Source organism: Uranotaenia lowii, chromosome 1, assembly GCF_029784155.1.
Source record: "Uranotaenia lowii strain MFRU-FL chromosome 1, ASM2978415v1, whole genome shotgun sequence".
Classification (NCBI taxonomy): Eukaryota; Metazoa; Arthropoda; class Insecta; order Diptera; family Culicidae; genus Uranotaenia; species Uranotaenia lowii.
The window spans coordinates 36,969,807-36,995,736 of NC_073691.1; the positions used below are offsets into that span (position 1 = coordinate 36,969,807).

General features: G+C 36.5%; 1 protein-coding gene across 4 annotated transcripts in view; it reads right to left on the bottom strand.

Moving 5' to 3' along the window:
- Positions 1–12,101: 12,101 nt before the first annotated feature.
- Positions 12,102–25,930, bottom strand: part of LOC129749139 (zinc finger protein 300) — a 54,714-nt gene continuing 40,885 nt past the window's right edge. For all 4 annotated transcript variants that reach the window (XM_055744198.1, XM_055744137.1, XM_055744067.1 and 1 more), the window contains 5 exons: positions 22,202–22,833; positions 21,674–22,113; positions 21,241–21,584; positions 12,587–12,703; positions 12,102–12,526 (listed from right to left, as the gene is read on the bottom strand). In XM_055744198.1, the coding sequence (XP_055600173.1) occupies positions 12,698–12,703; positions 21,241–21,584; positions 21,674–22,113; positions 22,202–22,833 (1,422 nt within the window). In that variant the 3' untranslated portion in view covers positions 12,102–12,526; positions 12,587–12,697. The remainder of the gene's footprint in view (positions 12,527–12,586; positions 12,704–21,240; positions 21,585–21,673; positions 22,114–22,201; positions 22,834–25,930) is intronic.

Below are 25,930 nucleotides of genomic sequence, written 5' to 3' on the forward strand. Positions count from 1 at the left end.
CTTGAGAAGTGAGAGTATAACTTACTTCACCGCTGAAATTGACTACTAATTACAGCGGTGAAGTAAAAAGTGGTTATTTTTTTCATAGAGGAAGAGGATTTCATGATGATTATATTATATTCAATTTCACGAAGACCAATATTTTCTCTATTCCACCACTGAAACCTGCGTTGAATAACTCTTTTTAAGCAGGGCTCTATGGATACTTAGTGGATCAATAGTGCTAGCGATTGCTATGGCTTAGAGCACCTGTATCCGTGGTCTATTCCTAGGACTAATTTTAACAAGAATTGAACCAACGATATTAGATCCAATCCAGTGAAAAAACTGGCAACCCCACTCGTGATCCGTTAACTATCAAACGGTTTAGAACTGCATCAAATTGGATCCAAATCTCTTCGATTTTGGAGCAATTCTCATACCAGCTCTTAAACATTTTAAGTTGAAACTGGTATAATGGAACACGGATGCGGTTGCTTGGGTCGGAATTTTGGTCTAATCCGGCTGTTCTGACCACGGATCCAGGTACTATCAGGTTGAAAGCTGTCTTTGAAACACTCTCTTATAATAGTGAGTACCAGATACATATGAAGGACGCCACATTCTCCCTTTTTTTCAAATAAAATGTATTTTTTTTTACTTTAACATACCTTTAAATTTTTCAACGCCACGTTTAGGATCCGGCTTCTATTATTTGCTGATGTCCATAGTCTTAATCCCGGTCATCTGCAGGCCATGGGCTTAATCTCAGGTATACATTATTGAGCGACCGCCATGGGCTGCAACCTGGATATTCACTTTTTTATTCAACTGCACGGGCTAAGCCCGGGTCACACAAGATTTAATATAATTTAATTTTGGGTTTTCCGAATACCTCTTGCAAAATAAAGAACAGCTAAATATCTTTTTCCCAATAAAGGGCTGCCAAATACCTCTGCCATATTTTAAAACTACCAAATACCTTTACCTTACCTTTTGCACCTCTCCAACTCAGGCTCTGTTCCAGCTTCTAACGGAACGAGGAACCCAAAAATTTCCTTGTATCCTGGATCTACCAATGTGGAATTCCGACTAACCTGTTTTCAGGATTCTCTCGAGACTGCCGCACAACTGAAATAATCGATAACTAGTTATACCGGGCTAATCTTCGATGCTCTAATTGTAGCAAAAATAATACCAAGATGTTGTAGATCCCAGAGCGGGCATATCCGGCATCCACAATGTGCCGCACGATGTCCCTTTCGACTTGTTGGAGTGTTTACTTTGAACACGAACACAACTTCGAGTAAGCGAACTGTCATGGACCTCATGAGTTGCTACGATTAGTTTCTGTTGGAATGAGTAATTCAACGCAGGTTTTGGTGGTGGAATAGAGTTTATTATGTATTCACTATTTCAGTAGGGTGCTTACATATGAAGCTACACTCTACACTAGCGATTGCTAGCTTAACCAGCGATCGTCAACATGTGAACTGCCCAATAGTGAGCTATCGGAAATGAGCTTATGCTACTAATCGCAGCATCGTTCCTGACGGCATCGAGTAACACTCTAGGATCCGGTTTTCTCGGCGTTGAACTTCAGCGAAACCTTCTTGCTGAGCTAGAGTATCTCTGCGCTATGCTTGGATCAGCTCATACATGCTGACTTCATCGCATAAACAAAGCACCAGAGTATATTCTCGGCTATCAGCTCCTCCCAATTAATACGAGGTGTAGCTCCAGATAGACCTGCCGACTTCTGCGCAACCGGGTTGCGGATTCTCAGACTCCTCTCGGCCGTCGGACGTAATTTCATGCATGCTGATCACAGCGCATAAGCGAAACACGAGATTAATCGGGGGTGTTGCTCCAGCTGGACCTGTCGAGCTCTGCGCAGTCCAATTGCGGATTCTAAGACTCCTACCAGCCATCGGACGTAAGCTCATGCATGCTGACCGTAGCGTGGCTCTCGGCCCACGAACCTCCCCAAACTCGACCTCTAACGGAACCTCCTGGCTTGCCTGGGACATCTCGCTGGCCAGTCTGCAGCACTTGCTAACCGCAAATCTGGTTAACTTGAGAGTACCCCTCTTACTAACTCGTGTTTCCAAAATCCAGTTGTATCTGAGCCCATAACCTGTTGAAAACGAAGGTTTCAGTGGTATTTTGGTATTTTGAATCGTAAAAATGAAAATTCATAGACTGCACAATATTTTTTGAATTATTTTAGAATAAATAGATGATAATAAATTCCCATTTTATTGAATAGTCTGAGATTTCATAAAATTCAAATTTTTCCGCAGCAGTGTACAAATTTTATCTAAAGATTAAAAAAAAAATTTTGTTCATTTAACAAATTTGAAAAATTATTTTTGATTGAAAATTTTTGAAATTCTCAAAGAGAAATTTAAGTTTTTAATATGATTTAGCAAATAATATGAAAAAAAAAACCCGGGCAAAATCCGGGAAGTTTTTGAAACAAAATCTGGGCTAAGACTGAGACTGAGTCGATTTGGGGTGCTTTTCGGATTTCTCAAACCTTGGGGTCTAAAAAGCTTCGTTTTGGTTCAATAGTCATTCATGATTTTTGCAGAGTTTTATAGTAACGAAATCAACATATATTTTTGATTCATCTGTGGAACCGAGTCTGCTAATGGTTTTTGTGCCAATTCAAAAATTCTCTAAGAGAAATTTTCCGCTGAACAGCTTTGTCCAAGAACGTAACTTCGTAGGCTATTATGTGTCTAACGTAGGCTATTATGTGTTTAATGAGGGTATGTCTTTTTGCATTGACAAAAAATAAATTCAATTGACATCACTGCTGGGTGTTTAGCGAGGAATTGCATGACTACTTTTCATGCAATGCTTAGCGAGGTACCAGCAGTCATGTCAATTGAATTTATTGTTTGTCAATGCCAAAAGACATGCCCTCATTAAACGCCTAATAACTTTTTTGTGTAATAAGATACGAAGTTACGGTCTTGGACAAAGCTGTTCAGCAGAAAATTTTCCGTAAAGAATGTATAAATTGGCACAAAAACCATTAGCAGACTCGGTTTCACAGAAGAAACAAAAATGATGTTGATTTTTCAGTACAAAATATTCAATATTCCCATACAAACATAAAAGTTCAAATTAACTCATGTAAACGTTACTCAAAAACTCTGCAAAAAATCATGGATGAGTTTTGAACCGAAAGGAAGCTTTTTAGACCTCAGGGTTTAAGAAATTCGAAAATGACCCCAAATCGACTCAGTCTTCTGGGCATCCTAGGCAGATTTCACTTACCTCGAATTGTTTATTGGATTCATTGGGAAGCCTGGATATATAAAAAAAATCTGAAATAAACGTTAATCAAAGCTTAATGTTGATACTTGTCAGCATTTTCCTGTACAATCTTAAGTGAAAGATACACGGATAAACCTAAGATGTTTGAATTTATTTGTGAACGATCCGAAAAGTGATCATGTGGTAAAATGTTCCACGGCTGTTATTGTGAAAAGTAATTAAAAAATTGTATCTACATATATCCACTAGACTGCCCCAGATTTGTATGGTAAATCAAAATCTGTGAAATGTTATGCGCTGCAGTCTAAAATTGGTCCTAGGCCTACTTAGTACAAGATATCATGCTAAATTTGGACCAGATCGGATCACAGGAAGGGGTCGCTCAACGAGCCTGAAGTTTGTATGAGAACATTTTGAGACATTTTGTTCTAGAGAAACATTAAAAACTAGTTTTTCATCAATAACTTTGGTTCCCTTCGGTTGATTTCCTTAGAATACGGTTTTTTTAAAGCCTAAACAATGACAAGTATTTCATCCCAAGACTGCAATTCGATAAGACTTATAATAAAAATGTAATTAAGCTTCAAAAATGGGCTATTTTTTTCAAGGGTGGTATTCATCACTGTTAATAAAAAAATCGGGTTTTTCATATTTCTCTCGAACAAAATGTCTCAAAGTCCTATAAAAACTTCAGGTTCGTTTAACGACGCCTTCCCGTGACCCAATCTGGCCCAAATTTGGCATGAAATCTTGTACTATGCATAGGATTTATTTTAGCCTACAGCGCATAACTTTTTTAAATGTCGGGTCATTTGAGGCACTCTAGTTATAACCATTTTACCCGTTATCGATCACCTGAAATCGATTTGTCAAACGACCTGAGGTACACACTCCACATAAATATGAGATTGTTATTACACTGCACCGGCTTTTGGCCGGTAAAGTACTACCGACACATAAAGAAATTAGGCCAAATCCAATCGATATGAACCGATTCATCAATGTCTGATTTATTGTTTATTGAACAACGCTGTTCTCATCATTTGCGATTGATTAATCTTCCAAATAATCCGCCAAATAGATCATAAGCCAATTAAAGATTCTCTAATTAAAAAGCGATCGCGATCAGCCCAGCAGTGGATGATGGTTTTGTTCACACCAAATTTTCCCTACACCAAGGGGGCTATCAATCTTGTATCTGCAAAATGATATAATTTTACAACAAATGCTGAAGTAACAACGGAAACCGACCGAGAAAAAAACAGGGGGCCTTTGGTTGTAAAATTGTTCCTGAACGCCAATTTGTCGATAAAAAGAAACTTACACAAAACATAGCGCCATTTTTCTTTAGGAGGGAGGGGAGCCTCAAATCAAAGTCAATCAATGGCTTCGGCTTTGTTGAAATTTTAACGGGAGGGCACGAGGAGATGTGATGGGTATCATCACCTCAACCCGGGGGGAGAGTGTATTTTTGCCACTTTAATGTTAACCCGCGTGCACAAATCTCCATATGCTCTCGAGAAGCTGAGTCTAACCTCCTCGGTGTGGCCGGTTAAGTAAGCTCAACAATCGACGAATTTAAACGAAAGTGAAATTTCCTCTGTACCGCACATAGGCCACAGTGAAGAATTTGAGAGCGCACACCCCCCGACAAATTCCAAGGGGTCCATAAACGTGTGAACCAGCAGGTGGCCAACTGGCACTCTCCTGGCCGAGGGGAGCTTGGATTTTCGAAGCAAATAGTCTCGGATAAAATTGACCATCCACCTAGAGTGGCGTATCTGCAAACAGATAGTTCCTCGATCTTGCAGACTGAAGCTTACAAAAACCTCCAAAAAGCTCCAGCAGTCGCCGTACCAGCCAAATTGAACTTGAACTTATGATTTCACGTTAATTTACTCCATACGAGAAGAAGATGCTTTCACTACTGGCTGCAGCTTCTTTGTTATCATATCTTCCATCACTCGAACACTCAACTTAACACGTCAATGAGGTGTTGTTGAGCAATGTTTTGATGATGGGTTGTTTTTGTATACCTAAATAAAATTATTTACTATTAGTGTGTGAAGTTTAGTTCCTGTTGAAAGAAGTTAGGTGTTAGACGATGAGAGGTGCTGTCAGTTAGTCTCTACATAATGAACCATATCAACTTTTGCGAGATGTAATCTTCTTCAAAATATGTTCAAACGAGAAATGATCAGGAACACACATATACTTGCAGAGATTTAAAATGGTAACTCTAGTAAGTGCAATTGTGTAATTGGTTTTCGTTTGAATTTGCATCCCACATCGTGAACGAGATCGACAGAGCCAAAGATTCATGCTGAGGCCAACGACTGCTAATTTCATACATTTGTAGAAATGCTATATTTGTCTCTTTCGGATAATTTAATGAATAAAAACCATTGCATTTCAGTTTTCGGTCATTCTTTTCGTCAATTAAAATTTTTATTTGTTACCTACTAGCTGACCCGGTGTGCTTTGCTACATGTTCGAAAAATAAGTGAAATTTTAGGAAATTCTTTGAATTTGATTTTTTTGGTAACATCATTTTAAATTAAATTTCAACATCATTTGACTTCAGAGCAACTAATTTGAAATGAGAGCTTCAACTGGAGTTACGAATTGTACTACAAAGATGATTAAATTTTATTTTCTGAAACTTCATCGCTAAATAAGTTTTCAAAGATCTGCAATTTGTGCTATATTTTCATAAACTCTCATTGATTCTTTAAATGTGTCGAAATGTATGTTTCACTGGTATGGATTTCTCACCCCTTACTTCCTTCTAGGGGGGAGGGGGGTGCAGGTCTCAAAAAATATTATAGAATTATAGACACATATTTAGTGTCAACGTCAACGTCAAATTTTGTTCCATTTTTCTGTTAAGTTTTCGAGATTAAGTGAGATATAGTCTCGATTACCTTATAGATACTCGCTCCTCTTTCTCCTTCCGATCTGCAAATGCTGGAAAGAGGTATGGATCCCATTTTTTTGTAATCATAAACCCTATCATATTAAATTTGGATTTATTGGTTGATAAGTTCTCAAGCAATACAACGCCCTCCGTCCTTACTTAATTACTTACTTAATGATCCCGCGCCGATCCTCCAATGCATAGGGCCTTGGTCAAAGACCTCCACTGTTGACGATCCGGAGCCAGCGTCTTCACTCCCTTCCCAGTCAAGATTTTCGTCGAGAGTTCGAATTTCAGCGGCTAGGCTTCGCCGCCACGAGTTTCTGGGTCTGCCTCTTCTTAGATGGATTCAAATCTAGCGCCTCTCTGCAAATCTCGTTTTCATCTTTTCGCAACGTGTGCCCAATCCATCTCCATTTACGTTCCCGAATCTCGATTTCTAGTGCCTTTTGATGACACCGGCGATGTAGTTCTTCATTCGAGATCCAGTTGCCAGGCCACCAAGTGCGGATAATATTCCACAGGCAGCGGTTTACAAATACTGGCAGTTTTCGCGTCGTCACCGCATATGTGCACCAAGTTTCGCACCCGTACAGCAATACGGATTTGACGTTTGAGTTGAAGATTCGGATTTTTGTTCGTAGAGAGATCTGACGTGACCGCCAGATGTTTCGGAGACTCGCAAACGCAAATCGGGCCTTTCTGATCCGGGTTTCGATGTCCTTCTTGGTACCACCATCAGGTGTAATCTGGCTACCAAGATACTGGAAGCACTCCACTGTCTCAACCTGTTGTCCAGCTACCATGAAACTGGAGGGATTTCCTGTGTTGATCTCCATCGACTTGGTCTTTCCGACATTGACTTTGAGACCTGCTGCCTTGGAACTTTCGGTGAGGTCGTCGAGTTTGCTCTGCATATCCGGTTGTGTTTGTGCGAGTAAAACAATATCGTCAGCCAGGTCAAGGTCGTTCAGTTGCTCCATTGTTGAAGGATGCCACGACAATCCTCGGTTCGGTGCACAGACGATCGATCCAGTCAAAATGTCATCCATTACGATTAGAAAAAGTAGCGGTGATAAGATACATCCCTGTCTCACTTCAGCAGTTACCGGGATTGGTTCGGACAAGACACCGTCGTGCAAGACCTTGCACGAAAATGCCTCGTATTGTGCTTCGATGAGATGGACTAGTTTCTCTGGTACTCCTCTTCGCTTTAGAGCCGCCCAGATGTTTTCATGGTTAAGTCGGTCGAATGCTTTTTCGAAATCAACGAACACCAGCAGAACATAGTCCTGGAAATCGTTGATTTATTCCAGTATGATTCGTAGCGTTGTGATGTAGTCCACACATGATCGCCCGGGTCGGAATCAAGCTTGTTGCCGTCGGAGTGTAGCGTCAGTTTTCTCCTGGATCCTGTTCAGGATCATTTTGCAGAGTACTTTGAGGGTTGTACAGATCAACGTTATGCCTCGCCAGTTACCGCACTCTGTCAGGTCTCCTTTCTTCGGGACCTTCACGAGGATACCCTGCACCCAGTCGGTCGGGAATGTTGCAGTATCCCAGATGTCAGCGAAAAGACGGTGCAACATTTGTGCTGACAGGGCAGGGTCGGCTTTCAGCATTTCAGCAGGGATGCAATCGATCCCATGTGCTTTGTTGGATTTCATGTTTTTGATTGCCGCTTCTATTTCAGCCAGCGAGGGCGTTTTCAAGTTGACGCCATTTTTGCGGCTTACTGTGGGCGCTTCGAGCTGCGGGTTCTGTTAGCCATCGCTATTTGTAACTCGGAAGAGTTGTTCAAAATGCTCAGTCCAACGCTTGAGCTGATCTGTTCGATCTGTCGGCAGCTGATCTGCTCGGTTTTTCAGCGGCATTCTTGCATTAGTCCTTGCACCACTAAGGCGGCGAGAAATATCATATAATAATCGGATATCTCCAATGGCGGTGGCTCTTTCTCCCTCTTCGGCTAGGGAGTTTGTCCAGGCTCTCTTGTCTCGTCTACAAGCTCGTTTAACTGCCTTTTCCAGCTCCGCATATTGTAAGCAGGCGGCTGCTTTGGCTGATCCGGTACATGCCTGCTCAATTCCGACTTTCGCCTTTCTCCGATCATCGACCATCCTCCAAGTTTCTTCAAACATCCATTCACTTCTTGCTCCACAAACTTTACCGAGAATACCGTGGCTCGTCGTGATAAAGGAATTCTTGATTCCACACCACTGTCCTTCGACTGTTCCGTCTGTCGCCAATTCCGAGGCTCGGGATTCTTGCTGTTCAACGTAGGCCTCTGGATTCTCCAACCGGCGGACGTCGTATCGATACCCGACTTTCTCCTCGCGCCGTTGGACACGCGCAACTCTCAGTCGTATCTCGCCAAGGACGAGGTAATGGTCAGATGCAATGTCTGCGCTTCGTTTGTTGCGGACATCAAGAAGGCTCCTTCTCCATTTTTGGCTGATGATTTTCAGTTTGGCCATCTCGGGATACCCAAGGGACCCTATGTGCTGGTCGATGGGGGAAGAGTGATCCACCGATCATTATGTTGTTGTTGCCACAAAATTCTACAAACAGCTCTCCGTTTTCGCTCATCTGTCCTAGGCCATGGCGCCCCATGATGCGCTCAAAGTCCTGATTATCGGAGCCAATCTTTGCGTTGAAGTCGCCTAAGTGGATTTGAATGTCACCCTTCGGAATTCTCTCAACCACGCTGTTCAATTGACTGTAAAACTGCTCTTTCTCCTGCAAATCGGCAACGTCAGTTGGCGCATAACACTGGACCATTGTAAGGTTTCTAACCCGTGTTCTGAATCTGGCTACGATTATTCTTTCGTTTATCGGTTCCCATCTTATGAGGGCCGCATGGGCCTGCGGACTTAACAGGAGACCAACTCTTCGTTCCCGAGTAGCATGTTCTCCTCGTATGCCAGAGTAGAGCAGGACTTGCCCGGACTGCCCGGACTGAGCCAGCTTGCCTTGTTGGGCAAGGGTTAAACATTCCAAGTTCCAATTCGTGTCCGTGTTTTCATGCTAAAAGTCGTCGCCAAAGTTGCAGGTCGGTTATTTTTTTCGGATTCCGTAACAATTTTATGAATCGGAAGCAGTAGGTTGTTGGCCTAAAGTTCCTATCCCGCGATGGGGCTGCCATCTTGGACTTAGCTGGCGAGAGCCGCATTTCATAAATTCAGCCGCTCGCTGCAAGACAGACGCTGTTTGAGCCGCCCCTGACCTGGGGAACAGACGCGTGCGGCCACCTTCTCAGTCTGCATGCGACCAAAGCATCCATCGGGGTTGGGTACCCGATCTTCGCTTAGGTTACTCGCATCCCAGCCGGCACCGCGGTGAGGTAGAGAAAGGAGTTGTGAATAAGATGCAATATGACCACTATGTGGTATCCACCATTTACCAGCCAAAGATTTGTGTTTCAAAAAATCAAAGGACCTTGTACACCATCCCCCCCATCCCCCCCTCCCCCCCTCGCTTTATCCAAAATTGTGAAATAGCTGTGTTCATTGTGTCAGTGATCAACAACAAAGCGGAAAGCATGCCGCTTCAGCATCTTCTGCTTCTTATATGTATTTAGACCAAATCTTACCTTGACACGATGGACGGTGCAGAGTAGAGATTTCACTTTGTTTGGCCACATTCCGAGCTAAGGCAATCTTGCTACTGGCGTAGACACGCATGCATGACTTTTCGGTCCAAAGTTTTGTCCACCCGACCCGTTTTCCGCCCAGATTTATTATAAAGGGTGATAGGGTATTTCTGTCTATAATGCCCTTGCGGGGTAAAACGCCAGCGACTATATTTTGATAAATTTTGGAGATTTGAGAAGTTTTTAGTGAATTCTTTTTACACAAATGTGTTCTTTAAACCAATACCTTGTAATTTCAATAAAAATGGTAACCAGATATTCATTAAAACACGAATTTTCATCACTGAAATTGTAAAAAGTGATCAAATGAAATAGACTTTTACACCAAGATGATTGCTTAAAACATCCTCACCATTGATTTTATTGGTAGTTCAAATTATATATTTGAATTATCAATTGATGAAAAACTGTGGTAAATTGTTGTTTTATGGTAAACTGAAGACATATTAAATTTCTAATATCCAATCAAAATGCCCCCATAAATTTATGGACAAATCGCCCTCCTCTCAAGGTGCTGTTCGGTAAGATGTAAACAAAACCACGTGTTTTATTCTAAATTTTGGAGTGCAATTTTCCATGAATACAGACCGATTATCGAAATGATATATCTATCTTCTTCTTTGCTTAATCCTAAATTATCATTAGGATGCATAATAATTATAACTTTCGATCGGATTTGAGTAAAAAATGTGCACAGAAAATCGAATCGTTTCTTTAAATTTGCAGCCAAAGGCAGCAGAAAAACAGTTCAAAATGAAGTCAAGAATTTCAAAAATTTTAATTTTTTTCATTGAGAAATGTTAACAAACCACTTGTTTTTATGTGTAGATAAACTTGGAAAAAAGTATTTTTTCCATTTTTTTTTCCAAATCAAATAGCAGAATTAATTTATTTTAACTGAAAAAAATTACTTGATTAATAGGTTTTGTGCAATGATGTAGTATGCAATTTCGTTGCTTACAAACTTTCGTGTAATATATTAAAATTTATATATTTTTCGCATTATTTTTTAAACATGGTTTAATATAATCAAAATTGAAGAAACATTCATAATCCAACGAAAGTCAAGCTCTGATTATTTTGCCGCGTCCAATTGGAACATTGGGTTCTGGAAAGGACATTAAGGTTGAAACAATGTTTTTCTTATTACAAATTTAGTTTCAAAGTCTTCCATGAAGACAATGGTTTCAGAACACAAAAATTCAGAATAAAAAAAACAAAGACAAACTTAAAAAGAATATTTCATAAAATTTAGATAAATTGGCCTCAAAATTCAGTGAATTTATTTGAAAATTAAAACAAAATATGAAGAAGAAAAAGATAATTTTTTTATCATTTTAAAAGGATTTTTATTTCAATAAACTCCTCTGACAACTTTAGAAAATTATTAATTTAATTGATAACTCAAAGGAAAAGCTTTTTAGTGTCTATGATTGAATGAATGATTTGGTAGATTTAAGCGTCCTCAACTCGAATCTTTTGTCAAATTTTCTCTATCACCTTGCGTTTTGGTGTATGTGATGTTGTTGTTGTTGTTGATGTTGTTGTTTTTGTATGTGATGTTGTTCATTAAGCTGAAACTGGTTTCTTGATTAATATTTTATATCAGTACGATTTTATGTAAATAAAAATTTTTAGTAACAAAGTAGAGGATTTTAGTTTTTTAGGTTTTGTTTTGCTTATTCTGATGCCCATCGTGAGTTATGAAATAAATTAGATTAGGATCATACGAATTTTTGAAAGCTATAGATTCTTTAAGACCAACATCAATTTTTTGTCATGGGACGAGCCAGCCAACAGCTGAAAGTCTCTCTTACAAAAATACACATAAAAATTAAAACTTCTATCAATAAGAACAAAAAAAATGTTTTTATATCTAAATCTTCACTTATTAGGGTTTTTTATTAAATTTTATTTATTTCGGATGCAATACAAAGAACTTATATCAAACATTTTTCAGAAGTTTCATATTTAAGTTTATTATCTTGCTTTTCTTTCTTTATTTTCTTTACTTTATTAAGTTAGCTTAAAACTTTACATTTCCTGATTTGCGACTAATCTTTAAAAGATTTGCTCTACTACACCGTCATCTTAGGTTGATAGTTCGTTAGCATCGAACGATCTCGTAATTGAGTAACAAATATGAAGGTAACAAAACAATCGAATTTTCACTTCTAAAATAATCGAATTGGGACCTAAACTGCTGTACAAATGCGTCGATATGTTGGATTCAATTCAAACAGTTTTTTTTCTTTTATTTTATTCAACAAATTAAACAAATCTTAACCGACAACGAAATTTTAAAACTAAACCCATACATCTAAGTACCCGATTGTGTTCGCTTTCAGCGAGCGTGTTTGAAGACTATCACTTAAAAAATAGTTTATCTGAGCTGTTTTATTAAACTACTACACAGAACCACCACCAGCAGCACTGGGAGCACCGGAACTATCCCCCACCTGTCGGGTGAACAGTGTTGCCGAATCGATGGTGGTAGCGGAGATCTTCCCATCGACAAAGTGGCTCCGAATGTGGGCGGCAAATTCGGCCTGACTTCCACAATCCTGCCGGCACAGGAAGCAGTAGTTGGATCCGGTTTGCGGTTGTACTACTATGCTGTGGGTCGTTGGCGCGGGAACGTCACTTCCGCTGCCGGTGCTGATGTTGTTGCTACTAGGCGAGTAGAATGCTTGCTGAAATGTTAAAGAAAATTTAAAAAAAAACGATACAAAAATAAGAACAAATAAATTCACCTGGCTTTGAACAATTGATTGCGTTGGCGGCTGCTGATTGTGCTTTTCCCGACTGTTGGTACTATTGTTGGTGCTACTACCGGTTCCTACAACGACACCGCCGGGCTGCTGTCAATACTGGAAGGAACAAAGTTTGTAAATAAAATTACTATCTATAGATTCCAGAATCGAGAATATACAATCTAGAATCCAGAATCTAAAATCTGGAATCTAGAATCCAAGACATTTACAATCTACAAACTACAATCCAGGATCTAGAATCATGAATCTAGATTTAAAGATTTATTCACATATTTAAAACGTATTAAATAAAAAATTAAGAGGTAATAACTCTTCGGATTACAATTATTTTCGCTGAAAATTCACGGAAGTTGTATTATGAGATAACAAACAACTTTTGTTCTACAAAAAACATATTCATGGATTGTCTTATCAAACAAAATGTTTTAAGTCAAGTTTTTTATTTCATCATTTTATAAAATGGGGTACCTATTCCCATTTTTATTCTTTTTCCAGCTTCTCTTAGCTATATAGCTTATGCCACGCGCATGTATAATAGCTAACATCATTAGAAAATCATTTCTTTAATTATTAAACATTGTAAAAATAATTATACGATGAGGTTTTATGACAATTTAAGTAAACTCGCCTTATGACAAGTTGTATTAAGGCTATGATCATTTAGAATCCGGGCAGTTACAAACGTGTGTATTTAAAAAACTATTCATTTGATCGAAAAACTTTTTATGGAGGAAATGATGGTGTTAATATGACATTTACTGTAAAAATATAAAAAAAAAATTTAATAATGATTTCAAGAAATACTCTAACTTTTTCATAAAATCTCAGTCATGTAATGATTTATTTTTTTTACCTCAGAAGCAAAACCTTTGCAAAATCATGATGTTTAACACAAACTCACCTGGAAAAAGCAATTGGAATCTGGTTGGAACCTTTACATGAATAGGCATCTCGAAGAATTTGATCTCTTAAATCCGGTTTTAACATAAATTTCTTTGTCCATCAGAACACATCTGTCATATTGCGTAAAAACCGGATGCGCAGATTGCGATCTAAGGAAATGATCATTATTAGTTATTTACTTGGTGTCTACTAGATAGTACCTGCCGGAAATGTATATTTTGCATTATTTAAGGAGTCTGCATTCAGTTATCCCCAATAACCATAGACTTTTGACCATATTTAAGATCAAGGGTTGCACTCCGATGGTTGGTTTGAACTTCTTGTGGACCCTAGAGTGGCTCCTTATACTTCTTAACCATTTGGTCCGAAAAAAAATCAGAAAAAATCCACAGTTCATGAGCTTCCAAGTCAACAATGAAGAATTTTCGAGGCGCAAAATGCGTAAAAGGAGCAAATTTGTGCAAAATTATTTTTACCATGTCTTTTTGAGTAGTGAATATCTCAAACACGCGTTAACTTAAAAATCTATCAAAAATATGCAAGATAGTCTTTTTCATAATCAACAAAACGCTACTAAAGTTTTGCATATCCGAGCTCTATTAACGTAGCTATCACCGATATAAAGTGCCCGGATACTAAATGATCATAGCCTTAGAAACAATTAGGTACCCATTACTTCATATGTTTCCCTAACTTGACTGGATAGCACTAAACAAAGTTAAGCATCTTTTGAAGTTTCGACGCATATTAATTCAGATTAGAAAACAGTCTTGTGAACTTATTTAACAATACGTAATTTCAAGTTTTTTGTTAACCATTATTCCGAAGCATTAAATTTCGTTTACACTGTTAAAATACGAAATTTTTTCTTCCAACTGGTTCAATCTACAATTTTCTGCATCCATTCGTTACTTCGATTATAGAAAAAAAATATTGAGGAATCATTCTAAAAAATGCTATCCATTTTATTTTTTATTCAATAATTTTTTAATTTGTTTGAAAAATAAAGACTTTTAAAAAAACGAACATTATTATGCTCGATTTGGAAGAATCCTTCCATCTCTTTAGATGGAGAATGAAGCGTTAAAAAACAAAAACTAACTTTATAGTATTGATATTTGTCATTTTCTAGTTCGTTGCCTTATATTTAACTAGGAGATTCTAAATTTTTCAAATTTTTTCAAATTCACAGACATCCCGATCAGGAGGGGAAAACAAAATTATATCAAGATGAGATATTTTGAAACTAATTTATTTTCTATCTAAACAAGTTATAATTCAGTACTCGTAGGATGTTAAAATATCTCAAATTATATCAGAAAATCTATACGATCATAGCTAAATTATATCAGTTTTTGATATGCTCCTATCAAGATTATATCTCGTTCAGATAGCATAGTTTGATATTAGGCAGAACAAAACCTATCAGAATTATAACTTATCTAGATATGCATGCTTCGAGAAACTTTTTAGTGGAATGTCAATAACCCACATTATTTGCTGAAACCATGTTCCATTTATGGTTTCCTAAAAATAGGATTCTATTTCAAGAATCTGTTAAGCGAATTTCATTAAAGTACGGTTTGGGCCGTTAACTTCGATGTCCGTGTTTCAGAAAAAGTTGTTCGTATATCAAAATAAGATATAATCATTTTATTTAAGGACAATCCGCAAAAAAATTTTATCATTGAAAATGAGCTCAACCCCATTCAAGTCTGTCAATCAGAATAAGATATAATTCAAATTGGAGAAACTTAAAATCGAAAATTTAGACTACTTAATTATAACTGAATCAGATATAAATATCTTGGTGAGATACATTTGAGTTATTATTTTGATATGGTCTCCTGATCGGGATAAGTCATGGAAATATTTAAAAAATAATACGGCAGATCCGATGCTACTCAAACCATCTTATGTGTTAAAAATGAGTATTTTATGATTTCTCAAAGTGTTTCCCAGTTTTTTTAACCTCAACTGCACAGCTTAGAATCTTTCTAGCCGAATGCAAGAAAAAATAGTTGCACCATTCAAATTTATGATGTACTAGCTGACCCAGTGTGCTTTGCTACACCTCTTATAATTGATTAAAATTTTAAAAATAATTGTTTTCTACATAAGTTTCTAAAATCTGCTTAAATAAATATTTTATAATAATTTTTCCGACACATCAGTCACATTTTTAGAAACGAAATTTTTAAATTAAAACACATTATAACACTTGTAGAATCCCTGAGGATGGTGTTAAACGACACCGAAACGTTCGTTTCTAAATATGTAATTGATTTTCCGGAAAAATAAACATTAAAATATACAGTCGACATCTCAAAAATAACAAAGATGTTTTACTTGTATGAAAATCCTCTCCCATGCCAAATTTGGTTTCATTTGCTTAAACAATTTCCAGGCCATAACAAAAAGATAAAATATGACAGTATCTGTGTTTAATAATCATAAACAATTTTCTCGTATCCTCGATCACTTTTCTCTCGTATTTGCTCAATCATTTCTTGAGTAATTCAAATAGTCATTCCTCGTTGCCATATACTCTCCCGCTCCAAATTCAGCCCCATTTTATAAAAAGAGGATCGAGTTAAAGTTGTATGAGAACCCCCCTTTTCCATATTTATCTCTCCACTGGAATGAGGGAAGGTATCCATATTAGAATTAAAATGAGTGTGTCCATTTCCGGGCCATTTTTCCGAAGACCGGGAATCGAGAAATCTGGTGGCCTATTTCCCGGGAATTCCCGGAATCCCGGGAAATATTCAAAAACATGTAAAATATATGCACCTCGATTGAAATATAGCTTATCAAACTTTTCCTGCACACAAATCCACAATCTGTTAAAAAAGTACTCTTCATAATATTTTTTAACTAATTTTTAATCAAAAAAAAAAATCAAACTATTTTCAACAATGATATACTTAAAACAGTCAAACGAACCTGAACAAGTCCAATGAGGAATTCATTAATACAATTAGGGGTTTATAAAAAAAAATATTTTTATTTGTTTGATTAATCCATCCGAATAGAAAAACATTGTGAAATGACCGTGAATTTCATTTTCACGCGACCAAGAATGTAAGGTTGAAACTATGCGAATCATGGTATATGGAACCTTGAACATACTGTCAAATTCATAGTTTTCGATAATGAATTCATAGTTTTGACAAAATTTACCATGAAAAAACTGACAGAGAGCAACAATAGCAATAAAAAACTGAAAACGAGCTTGCTGGCAGGAGCAACATTAATAATAAATGCTTTTCTTGTTCCTCTTCGGTCGTCTTCGGCTTGCTGGCAGGAGCAACAATAATAATAAATGCGTTTCTTTTTCGTCATCGGTCGTTTGAATGCGATTGCTTGACTAGGTTATTATTTTAGCTTCAAATGAATGAAGAATGAATGACTGGCAAACAAAGTGACTGGTCGTTAAGGAACAGTCAATGGAGTTTGACGGACCAAGAGGCTTCACAGTCACAGCTTCACGCCTCATGACGATGACTTTTGCCAAGCCTGGTCATTACAGCTTCCAATTTTTCTTAAGAAACTGTGAAATTCGTTGTTTTATGTTGCATTTATATCGTTCTGACGATGGTGAACATCAATGTTTATTCACAGTTTTAAGAAACCGCCGTGACCGTGAAATTTCATGGTTGCAGAAATTAGTTTATTTGTTTTCTTTTCGAAACTGCAATAATAAAAACTATTGTACTGGCATTTAAAACTATTTATTTGGTTTTATTTTTTTTAAATACACTGTGATACACTCACATGGGTCACTTTTCCCGCTTTTAACATCTGCGCTTTTTTCCGCCCCTCCTCCTTCTCCATAATGCTCAGGGAGACGGCTCCAACATATCTTCCAGGTCCAAAATTTGCGTGTGTGGTCCAATTCAGCCATTTGAAGCTATTTTTGTCTGTTCGTCTGTTCGTGTTCGTCTGGAAAGAAACAATTTCAAATAATTTTTTTACTCTAATATAATATTTATGTACACCAAAAGTACTCACCAGAAAAATCGACTCCATCCGACCGTCGCTATTTTCGAACGCTGGACCGACTTAACTTCTAGAAAAAAAAAGAAACCAAAATAGTAATTAAAAAGACAAAATTTTTCTTAAAAACTACTCACCGGAGGAAATTTTATTTGAAAATTGTCGTCCAATGACCGGACAAAATGGCGCGTAAACAAAAATCTACACAAGACAAATTTATTTTAGCCATCAGGCCGAGAAGCGATTATACGAAAAATTGGAAATAGGCTTAAAAAGCAAAAGCTTACCAATATTCGTGTGGTTTGGATTATATTTTTACCATAAAGTTCACTGTAACAACACAAATCATAAGTTAATCGCTGTGATACCAAATTTCTGGCATATTGGGCAACTGTGAAACATCATGAATTAACAATACATTTCACAGTTACTCTAAAATCCATGGTGGTTTCAAAATCTGAGAAGGTTGATAAAGATGTTGAAATTAGAATGAAGTTGATTGTTAAATTGAAAATCATAGTTCGGTTATATTATTACCATGGACTTTGCTATTCGGGCAGTCTTTTTAGTTTTTCTGAGCACCTAACATATATTTGTTCTTCGTATGAAAAAAAAACGATGTCTTCTTAATTTTTAAGTTAACACTTTTTGCTGAATAAACGCTGAAAAAATATCGCGTTTCAATTTTTAATCAGCAATCTAGCTGAAAGAAGGCCTCTAAAACTCATTGATTCACGTGTCTGCAGCCTTTAATCGTCTTGATCTGGAGAAGTTATTCAGCAAACGTCAATTGACGGATCAACCCAAAAAAAAAGTGCGATGTTAGACACCCATTTTTCCCCCTCTGTGTTGTTTTTTTTTTTTCGTTTCAACTGCCCCGACTTTTAAACCTCCGGCTTGTTGGTCGCATGCCGCAGAACGCAGAACCTATCATAAAGTCTGCGGCGCGATGATAATTTGTCGATCTTAAGCGACCAAAATGCATCTCAACCGAAGATTTTTTTTTAAATAAGTTTGAGAGAAATGATCTTTTTTTTCAATTTCGAGAATTTTTGAGAAAATAGACTCTTCATTTCAAAATCAAGCTAAATAAGAAATCATAAAAAATGTCATTGCATAAGGAAAACAAAACTTCCCCCCTTCATTCCAATCAAGCCGCCGTCATGCAGGGCAGTTTTACCACAGTTCACGGACTGTCAAATTCCAATGGTAGCGAATGGTTGAACAAAGGCTGAAAAAGTGTTATAGAAGCAACTCTTCAACTCCTCCCATTGGCTGCACTGAGACTCAACGCTGAAACATGTTTACAGTTTGTCTTTATTCAACCAGTAAGCTGAAGCAGCAATAACGCTTTAGCTCAGCTTTTGTTCAGCAAACTGCCGTTCTTAAGCAGCCAAAATGTTTATTGGGAAGAATCGCTAGTGACAAGAAGTGACAAGAAGAGCCAGCGCCGAAGAGGACAACGAGCCGAAGCTCAGAAGGAAAAGAAGGTTATCAAGGCAGGAACCAGAGCCATTGGAAGGTCGTCGGTGCCGAGCCATATGGAGGTCGTTGAGCCAGGTCCACTGGAAGGTCGGCGAGCCGGAGACCGTGGAAGGTTGTCGGACCAGGACCCAACTGGAAGGTCATCGGATCGGGAAGCCAGGTGGAGGTCGACAAGCCGGGAAACACGGGAGGTCTTCGAATAGGTGCCATGGAAGGTCGTTTGGTCGGATCCTTGGAAGGTTGGCCAGTCGAGAGCCAGCGGATGGTCGTGGTGCCATTGGTAAGGCGTTGGGCCAAAATAAAAGTGTTCAGGAGGAACCAACGAGGTCGTCGGACCGAAGCCATGGCAAGTCGCTGGGCTGAGACAACGAAGCAGTCGTCGGGCCAGAAGGTCATCGTACCGAAAGGTCGCCAATACGGTGCCAAGTAGAGGTCGACGGGCTGGAACCACTGAGAAGTGCAGTCCTCAGGAAAGGCGTCGAGGCGAAGGAGAAAGCTCCAAGCGCAGCAGTTAGATGGAAGGTCGTCAGATCGGAGCCAGATGGAAGGTCGTCAGATCGGATCATGGAAGGTCGTCGAACCAGAAGCCAATTGGAAGTTCGTCGAGCCAGAATTATGGAAAATCGACGGGCTGGAGCCACTGGTAGATCGTCAAGCCGGAAGCCAGAAGTAAGGTCGTCGAACTGCAACAGAGGCGAGAGCGTCGTGCAATGAATGCAACGAAGGAGCTCCGGTGCGTGCATTTAAGAGGAACAGGCTCATCTTCAGGAGTAGCTGCCAGAAGCAGGTTAAAGATTGCGAATGTGTATGTTGAGGAGGAGTGTTGAGATTTGTCTGATCGAAGCAATCGATGGAACAAGTAACAATACACAGATAATTAAAAAACAATTAAATATGTACCATAGGGACGGTTTTACTATAAATAGGATGTTAAGATAGAAATAAAGTATTCCAAGTTCTACCAAATAATAAAACAGACAGATCTCTCTTTTCCACTGCCCAAGTGCTGCACAACACAGACAGCCATCAGGTATAACCGGACGATCGAAATGAAGTGAAATTTGGTATCCGAGGGTTTTTTGGGTCAGAGATAGCTTTTATAATCGAAAAAGCTATTCTTTCTCTCCTTAAGAAAAACCCGTAAGATCCGTCAAAAGTTGGGTGAAATCTTAGCTGCATCCCACTTGCACTTTTGCATTGCCATCGCCCAAATTTGGCAGCGCTTCCATCGCCTATAGTTTCAAGAATCTCCCTTTTTTTCAAAGGAAAGCCCCCATACAAAATCAACTTTAAATATGACACAACTCGAACGAAAAATTTATTCACGAACACGACAAAGTAAAGGACGTGTAGATGGAGTTAAACATTTATAATGAATTTCGATCGGATATGATAAAAAGTCCGCAATGTAACGTCGAATGGTATAGTATCGCTGTATAGTTCTTATCGCTGTAGACAGAAGTTAAAATATGTATGTATATTGCCTCCACTTTGGCAGGTAAATGCTGTTTTTTCCGAGTTTTATACGATCATCCAAGTTGTGCCGTGTTCTAAATGTGAATATAGAGGGATCGCGGTACGGGGAACACCCTCGTAGTAAACTCACAGAGAACAGACGTACAAGCTCGAAAAAAAAAAATCTTCCAAAAAGTGTGTAAAATTTCAAATGCTGACATTCAAAAAATACGTTAGAAGTTGACTTTAAATAGTGCCATCTATTGCGCCGTTTAAAAGTTACAAATCAAATTTTCAGGTGGCCAGTTTTCGAAAAGGCCCAGCCAAAAAACAAAAAAATTATTCAAAACTATCGTTGGAAATTTTACACAAGTTTCGTGGGCTAGCTTGTATGTCTGTTCTCTGTGGTAAACTGACTCTCTAGGCCGAGCGAATCATGTTGTGTCGTACAGTGACATCCTGGGCGGGGTTTGTGACAAACGCGAGTCCAGAATAAGCGACAGTCGCTGAGAGGAGTAGTCGTGGAGTAAATGCTGAGAGAAGACTTGCACGAATATGAACTCCTTTAATCAAAGTATAGTTTATCGAGGGAGCAGTTTGATTTCAATTGGCTTTTTAAAAGGAGGGAGTCCACGCGGTCGTCCCATTTTGTACTTATGGACAATCAGTAGCATACTGGAGGTCGCTTGTTGGTCGCTCACCGTGACAAAGAATACAATGAAAAAGAGTCTAGTGATCAACTCACAAAAAAAACTCTAACCTAGAAGGCAGGTTAATTGTGTTAGTCTCACCTCCAGATGGCTCTTGGCGTGCAGCGTCCACTCCTCCCGCGAAGGGAACATCCTTCCACACAGTTCACAAGTCCAGGACAGCGGCTGATGCTGTTGCTGGTGATGTTGTTGCTGCTGTTGCTGTTGCTGTTGCGCTATTGTCATCCCGGCGATCGTATGCGTTGTTGGCCCATCCGATTGCTGCCCATGTCCTCCGATAATCAACTGGTGTGGTTGCTGTTGTTGTTGATTTTGACCCGTTATGCTGTTGACTACCGTCGTGAGTGTATGCGTTGCTAAGGCATGGTGGTCTATCAGCATCGGCTTATTGTCTTCACTTTTGTTGGTGGTTTCCTCCTTTTTCACTAAAATTGATAGAAAGGTTATGTTAGTAAAGTTTTGAGGGGAAGTAGTGGTTGAGGGTTGTTGAAGGATTGTTGGCCCCGATCCAAACCTATCGTAGGCGTTCGGTTCTGTCGCTTGCCCAACGGAGCGATGTTCGTCGGTGTGACGTGCTTGAACTTGTTCATATGGATCACCAGTTTGTCCCGTCGAGCGAAAGCTCTGTCGCACACCTCGCAGATGTAGGGCTTTTCGCCGGTGTGTATTCGCATGTGGATTGTTAGCTTGTCTTTTCGCGCTAGCCCTTTCCCACAGATTGTGCACTCGAAGACCGGCTTCGGTGGACCCGTATTGACCGTATTACTTGCAGCAGTGCTGCTACTATTACTATTTGCTTTCGGCTTCGACACATTTTTCTTAGTACTGGACGATTGTTGAACTTGCTGGAGTGCCTTGAGTCGGGTGCCGGGATGCATCGATCCACCTTCCACGTAGGGTTCTGTAAATGGAATTAAGTTTGGCCTCGGTATGTTAGCCGGTATCTCCGGTGACCTATCGAATCCGTGTTTGGATTGCGGAATAAAGAGAACAGAGACAGTTGGTTAGATATAATCAAGAAATGGTGCGATTGTCGATGTACCAATTCCCCAAACTTTGAAGAACGCGTACTCCACCTTCAAAACCCATACCGACGTCGTCTGGCACGGTGAAGGTACTGCTGTTGTCGCCACTGGTGCCACTTGTGGTCGTCGAAGTCGCTACGCTAGCGTTCGAGATTGAGCTGGTGTTGATCTGTGGAACCTTGATAGTGTGAGCGTAGTGCGTCGTAACGATCGGCGCAGCGCTCGTCGAACCCGTATTGCTGTTGTTCACCTGTTGTTGGTGAGCGTGGTGCTGCTGTTGTTGTTGTTGCTGTTGCAACGCTTGCACCACGTGCTGTTGTACTTGCTGGTGATGGAACTGTATTTGCTGCGGCTGCTGCAGCTGTTGTTGCTGCTGCTGCTGATGGGTTTCGTGGACGTTCGGCTTGGATTTCTTCGCTGACTTCGACGAAACGTGATGAGCCTGTAAAGTAACCGGTTGCGGTTGCGGTTGCTGTTGTTGTTGCTGCTGCTGTTGAAGGTGATGTTGCTGTTGCTGCTGCTGCTGTTGTTGTTGCTGTGCATGCAACTGCTGGGCAGCTTGCATCATCTGCTGTTGCACTGCCATGTGCGCTTCCAGGTAAGCGTTCTTTTGAGCCGGGGTCATCTTGTCGATATTAACAGTACCGTCCTAGCGCGGGGGAAATAGAGAAAATCTCAATCAATTTACCAATTTTCCGTTCCATTTTTCAACAGAGTTGGTATGAAAAGTCGAGCAAATTTCATATTTTTTGAAACTGTTTGAAACGTTGATATCTAATGGAAATCTAACAAAATGATAAATTGAGCCCGATTTACAGTTTCTTGGACCGCAACTACTTAAAAGCGAAAATGCAAAAATGACTAAAATGACTAAAATGACAAATAAACCAAATGAATGAATTGACAAAATTGACAAAAATGACAAAATTTACAAAAATGACAAAAATGACAAAAATGACAAAAATGACAAAAATGACAAAAATGACAAAAATGACAAAAATGACAAAAATGACAAAAATGACAAAAATGACAAAAATGACAAAAATGAGAAAAATGACAAAAATGACAAAAATAACAAAAATGACAAAAATGACAAAAATGACAAAAATGACAAAAATGACAAAAATGACAAAAATGACAAAAATGACAAAAATGACAAAAATAACAAAAATGACAAAAATGACAAAAATGACAAAAATGACAAAAATGACAAAAATGACAAAAATGACAAAAATGACAAAAATGACAAAAATGACAAAAATGACAAAAATGACAAAAATGACAAAAATTACAAACATGACAAAAATGACAAAAATGACAAAAATGACAAAAATGACAAAAATGACAAAAATGACAAAAATGACAAAAATGAAAAAAATGACAAAAATGACAAAATTGACAAAAATGACAAAAATGACAAAAATGACAAATATGACAAAAATGACAAAAATGACAAAAATGACAAAAATGACAAAAATGACAAAAATGACAAAAGTGACAAAAATGAAAAAAGTGACAAAAATGACAAAAATGACAGAAATGAAAAAAATGAACAAAGAGACAAAAATGAAAAAAGAGACAAAAATGTCAAAAATGACAAAAATGACAAAATTACAAAAATGACAAAAATGACAAAAATGACAAAAATGACAAAAATGACAAAAATGACACAAATGACAAAAATGACAAAAATAACAATAATGACAAAAATGACAAAAATGACAAAAATGACAAAAATGACAAAAATGACAAAAATGACAAAAATGACAAAAATGACAAAAATGACAAAAATGACAAAAATGACAAAAATGACAAAAAATTACTAAAATTTCATAAATTTCATAAATTTCATAAATTTCATAAATTTCATAAATTTCATAAATTTCATAAATTTCATAAATTTCATAAATTTCATAAATTTCATAAATTTCATAAATTTCATAAATTTCATAAATTTCATAAATTTCATAAATTTCATAAATTTCATAAATTTCATAAATTTTAATAATTTCATAAATTTCAATAATTTCATAAATTTCATCAATTTCATAAATTTCATAAATTTTATAAATTTCGTAAATTTTATAAATTTCATAAATTTCATAAATTTCATAAATGTCATAAATTTCATAAATTTTATAAATTTTATAAATTTCATAAATTTCATAAATTTCATAAATTTCATAAATTTCATAAATTTCATAAATTTCATAAATTTCATAAATTTCATAAATTTCATAAATTTCATAAATTTCATAAATTTCATAAATTTCATAAATTTCATAAATTTCATAAATTTCATAAATTTCATAAATTTCATAAATTTCATAAATTTCATAAATTTCATAAATTTCATAAATTTCATAAATTTCATAAATTTCATAAATTTCATAAATTTCATAAATTTCATAAATTTCATAAATTTCATAAATTTCATAAATTTCATAAATTTCATAAATTTCATAAATTTCATAAATTTCATAAATTTCATAAATTTCATAAATTTCATAAATTTCATAAATTTCATAAATTTCATAAATTTCATAAATTTCATAAATTTCATAAATTTCATAAATTTCATAAATTTCATAAATTTCATAAATTTCATAAATTTCATAAATTTCATAAATTTCATAAATTTCATAAATTTCATAAATTTCATAAATTTCATAAATTTCATAAATTTCATAAATTTCATAAATTTCATAAATTTCATAAATTTCATAAATTTCATAAATTTCATAAATTTCATAAATTTCATAAATTTCATAAATTTCATAAATTTCATAAATTTCATAAATTTCATAAATTTCATAAATTTCATAAATTTCATAAATTTCATAAATTTCATAAATTTCATAAATTTCATAAATTTCATAAAGTTCATAAATTGCATAAATTTCATAAATTTCATAAATTTCATAAATTTCATAAATTTCATAAATTTCATAAATTTCATAAATTTCATAAATTTCATAAATTTCATAAATTTCATAAATTTCATAAATTTCATAAATTTCATAAATTTCATAAATTTCATAAATTTCATAAATTTCATAAATTTCATAAATTTCATAAATTTCATAAATTTCATAAATTTCATAAATTTCATAAATTTCATAAATTTCATAAATTTCATAAATTTCATAAATTTCATAAATTTCATAAATTTCATAAATTTCATAAATTTCATAAATTTCATAAATTTCATAAATTTCATAAATTTCATAAATTTCATAAATTTCATAAATTTCATAAATTTCATAAATTTCATAAATTTCATAAATTTCATAAATTTCATAAATTTCATAAATTTCATAAATTTCATAAATTTCATAAATTTCATAAATTTCATAAATTTCATAAATTTCATAAATTTCATAAATTTCATAAATTTCATAAATTTCATAAATTTCATAAATTTCATAAATTTCATCAATTTCATCAATTTCATAATTTTCATAAAATTCATAAATTTCATAAATTTCATAAATTTCATAAATTTCATAAATTTCATAAATTTCATAAATTTCATTGATTTCATAAATTCCATAAATTTCATAAATTTCATAAATTTCATATATTTCATAAATTTCATTGATTTCATGAATTTCATAAATTTCTATAAATTTCATAAATTTTATAAATTTTATAAATTTCATAAATTTCATTAATTTCATTTTTCTCATAAATGACAAAAATGATTTTGTCATCAACCATAAGATTATTTTCAAAAAAAATTGTAA